Source organism: Elephantulus edwardii, unplaced genomic scaffold (assembly GCF_000299155.1).
Source record: "Elephantulus edwardii isolate Elephantulus edwardi_28Jun2011 unplaced genomic scaffold, EleEdw1.0 scaffold00217, whole genome shotgun sequence".
Lineage (NCBI taxonomy): Eukaryota > Metazoa > Chordata > Mammalia > Macroscelidea > Macroscelididae > Elephantulus > Elephantulus edwardii.
Window position 1 is genome coordinate 2,273,494 of NW_006399967.1, and position 2,250 is coordinate 2,275,743.

At 62.4% G+C, this 2,250-nt stretch overlaps 1 protein-coding gene across 2 annotated transcripts in view; it reads right to left on the bottom strand.

Moving 5' to 3' along the window:
• The window catches only part of AP3D1 (adaptor-related protein complex 3, delta 1 subunit), a 45,493-nt gene that overhangs the window by 10,513 nt on the left and 32,730 nt on the right, over positions 1–2,250 (bottom strand). For both annotated transcript variants that reach the window (XM_006897927.1, XM_006897926.1), the window contains exons 15-17: positions 1,655–1,886; positions 1,019–1,164; positions 532–673 (exon numbers count right to left, since the gene is read on the bottom strand). In XM_006897927.1, coding sequence (XP_006897989.1) covers positions 532–673; positions 1,019–1,164; positions 1,655–1,886 — 520 coding nt within the window. The remainder of the gene's footprint in view (positions 1–531; positions 674–1,018; positions 1,165–1,654; positions 1,887–2,250) is intronic.

Consider the following 2,250-nt stretch of genomic DNA (forward strand, 5'->3'; position numbering starts at 1 on the left):
CCACCCGTCCAGGGCTGTGGGTGAGGCTGACAGCACTGACTGCCCTGGGAGTCCACCCCCACAAGTACGTCACACCTAGGGTGGTGAGGGAGGCTGACAGGGAGGGTGTGGAATTAGGCGGAGGAGTTGTTCACTTGGGGGCTGCTCTGCTGTCCCTTCCAGGAGACAGAAGAGTGGGGAGAGATGTAGAACCCCATCAGCAAGAAGGAGCCCTAACAGAAGGGACAAAAAATTGCTCTGCTCTGGGCCGAGGCACTTAAGGGCCCCTTTTTTCACCTTTGTGGTGGGAAACATTTAAAAAATGAATATTCTGTAAAATCCTGGGAGACTGTACCCAGTGTCAGGGCCACCCACGAACAGCCCGCCCAGCCGGCTCCTAAATGTCTCCGATCTGAGATGGAGATCCTCAAAACTCGAGCTCCTTGAGAACAGAAGCCCCTTGGGATGGAGGCCTCCCCAGGACAGAGCACCCCCTGGGTGGCCGGCTCAGGAGCTCCGACCCCAGCCTGGGCCTGGCGTGCTGGCGCTCACCCGGGCCAGCTCCTCCTCGTCCACCTCAGGCTGCCGGTGCCGTGTGGGCTTCGGCTCGTCATCGTGGAAGATGGCCTTGGGGGCTTCATCCTCGGACTCGCTGTCGGAGGGCGGCTCGTTGATCCAGGCATCGAGGTCCAGGCTGCAGGACATGGTCAGTGTCACGCGGGCTCGGCCAGCTATCAGCTCCCAGCACACAGCACCACCGCAGCCCTCAGTTAAGGGCAGACCCCCCCACACACTGAAGGTCGACAAGACCTGCTTCCCAGGCCAGAGCCAGACTCGGGCCAGGCCAGGGCCCCCAAAAAATGACAAATCCCAAGAGGACCTCTCTAAGCACTCGAGGAGGTCCGTGCACCCCAACAGCTCTGAGAATCAAGGTGCACAGTCCAGCTAGGCTTGGAACTGGGGTCCCTGCCTCTGGCATCAGACCGCACACAGCTCTCTTCCTCCACAGTCCCAGGTGTCTGCGGCCACACAGGCTCACCCCTCGGGGATGGGGACCTTCTTCTGGGCCTTGGGAGCCACCGGGTTCAGCTCCCCAGCAAAGAGGGCGCTCACTTCCTCCGCCACCGGCACATCCTTGGCCTGAAGCTTCTGGATGTACTTGACCAGTTGCAAGATGCAGGACGCCTGTAGGGGGCAGGGGCTGCTGTGAGCCATGGAGGCTCCCCCTGGGGGCACGGCCCAGCCCTGGAACGTGGTGTCAAGTCAAAGCACCTGCTGCCCTCCACTGGACTGCTACAGCCACCTAAGGACCATGGGTCACCCCATCAAGCCACAGCCCTCACCCCAGGCCCCCCATTACCTCCGAATCCCCAACTGTCTCCCATCTACACCCTTCACCCCAAGCCTGTCACCCTAAATCGCTAGCTGTTTCTTCATACCATGGACTTATCCTCGTTTCTGTGGCTTCACCCCAAAGTGCATGGAACATCACCTGTCCTCGTACCACAGCTCACCTCAGGCCCACTGCTCACTCTGCATCCTCCACCTGCCGTCACTTCTTACCACCTCACCCACAGAATCCACACCTGGCCCCCGTACCACGGCCCTCGCCCCAGGTCTGTCACCCCAAGCCCCCGGCTGTCCTGTACCACGGCCCTCGCCCCGGCAGGCTCACCCGCTCCTGGACTTCCAGGTCTGCGCTCTGCACGAACTGCGGCAGCCGGTCCACCAGGAGCTGCGTGGCAGCCTGGGCAGCTTCCCGCTCCTCGGCCCGCTCCCGCTGCTGCAGGATGGACGCGTACAGCTTGACCACATTCTGCACGTAGACCGCCTGGATGTGGCCGGGCAGTGTGGTGACTTTAGGGCGCAGCATGGCCTCCAGTGTCTGCTGGGGCTCCTCCAGGTGCCTGTGGACAGAGGTCACGAGAGAGTCAAGTTTCAGGGGCTCACCTGCACCCGAGGAGACACAGACCATGGCAGGATGTCTGCCCCAGACCCAGGCCGAGGATTCCTGGGTAAAAGGCAGGGAGCACGTCCACCTGGGGACTTGGTAGAGAATGTTCAGGGAAGATGCAGGGAGCCAGTCCGCCTGGGACACCCAGGTAAGAGGCAGGGGAGCCCGCCTGGGTAAAAGCAGGGGAAGCCGCCAGCCTGGGGCCCATGTGGAGGACGCCCGGGTTAAGAGGCAGGGAGCCCACTGGGACCGACATGGAGGACGCCCGGGTAAGGGGCAGGGAGCCCGCTGGGACCGACATGGAGGACGCCCGAGTA